Source organism: Chaetura pelagica, unplaced genomic scaffold (assembly GCF_000747805.2).
Source record: "Chaetura pelagica isolate M959 unplaced genomic scaffold, ChaPel_1.0 scaffold47, whole genome shotgun sequence".
Lineage (NCBI taxonomy): Eukaryota > Metazoa > Chordata > Aves > Apodiformes > Apodidae > Chaetura > Chaetura pelagica.
In genome coordinates this window covers 3,462,145-3,463,661 of record NW_009954140.1, presented here as the reverse complement: position 1 = coordinate 3,463,661, position 1,517 = coordinate 3,462,145, and the positions used below count along the sequence as shown (strand labels likewise).

Below are 1,517 nucleotides of genomic sequence, written 5' to 3'. Positions count from 1 at the left end.
ATGTTTTCATTTTCATTGCCTAAAAGGAGACACAAGAAGATTTGAGAGACCCTCCCTATAACAGTCCTTCCTCTTCCCAACATGCTCAAAGCACCTGTGCAAGATTGAGCTTCACCAGCAAGTGGCCAGCATCTCTTTCAGCATGTGGGAGCACTACATCTAGATACTATGTGAGCAGAGAGAGAAAAGAGGGGGAAGGAAAAGCAAAAAAAACTCCACAAGAATGGGAAAGGCAGCAAAATTAATTTCAAACAAGAAAAGAGGCAGCAGATAATGGAGAAATACAGGTGCTAAGGTAGCATTTGCTAAATAGATCTGGAGGAGGTTAATGAGTAGTGAAATGACAGGCCACTTTGCCATGTTTTAACAAGCCTGGGAAGGTATCCACCAAATACTGCATTTCCTCAGGTACCTGACAACTCTACATGGCACATGCAGACAGAAACAAATCTGCAACCTCTGCTGAGCCAGTCAGCCCCTTCTTTTCCAAACATCTGTCAGTCCTTGCAAGGAGAGCTGAAATCCTGGAGTACATTGGTGAATCTTGGATTATCAGAATCTTTGGCTTCTCCTGGCAAGCTGCCAGCCACCAAGGTACCAAGCCACCATCCACAGTCTAGAATTTCCATTCCAGGACCACACCACTGAAACAAAACTCTTAACTGGGATAAGCTCTGAATGACCAACAGCTTGGTCAGGCCCTATTTCCAATCCCTTTGGGCCACCAGACCCAGCTCACTTCTGAAGAGATTAGACAGTCATTCTGGTACTCACCATGACTATATTGGCCAAGTGAGCTGAGACAAGAGCATACACACCTCCAGAGGAGCCCACCACAGGAGCGGTCATATCAGCTACTGACACTGCCAGGGACCCTGGGAGAAAGAAGAAGGGTTTGTGACAATTACCAGCCACACTCTCTCCTACCTTAAATCCCTGCCTCTTTTGTTCTAATTGCTGCAGGTCAGTAATATACAGATAAAGAGAAGGAGGGGGAATCAACTGACTTGTAATTGACTCCATCCTGTAGTACTGATTGATTCTTTTGCATCCACTTTAAAAGCAGCCAAGCAAGGCAGCAGCAGATCTTCAGACCTATGCTGCAAAAAGCACTAACACCCTGACTAAAATAACAAGGAAGCAGGAGACAGAAAAATGTCCTTGTTGTGTTCCACACCTGGAAACAGAAGAAGCTCCTATGCTGGATGGACAAATATTTGCACAGTGAGAAAGAACTGAGGACTTGGAACTTAGCATAAGGCCTCTGATCAAAAGCACAGCCCGTTTTCATAAAACTTCAGAGTAAAACTAGCTAAAAAGAACCTGAATGGAGGCACTAAACACAAGATAGCAAAATGACAGGTCAATCACATAAAGGCACCATGAATAGCAACACATCCAAATATAGATACTGCTTCCCCTTATCCAAATTGGAGACTTGGATCTGCTCAAAGCTCTTTTCATTGCAAACTTTAAGAGCAATTAAAGAGATAGAGAGACAAAGGCAGATGTGGTGT

At 44.0% G+C, this 1,517-nt stretch overlaps 1 protein-coding gene across 1 annotated transcript in view; it reads right to left on the bottom strand.

Annotated features, from left to right (window-relative positions):
• The window catches only part of RHBDL3 (rhomboid, veinlet-like 3 (Drosophila)), a 53,193-nt gene that overhangs the window by 2,919 nt on the left and 48,757 nt on the right, over positions 1 to 1,517 (bottom strand). The window contains exon 6 of the mRNA XM_010002782.1: positions 775 to 875. Coding sequence (XP_010001084.1) covers positions 775 to 875 — 101 coding nt within the window. The remainder of the gene's footprint in view (positions 1 to 774; positions 876 to 1,517) is intronic.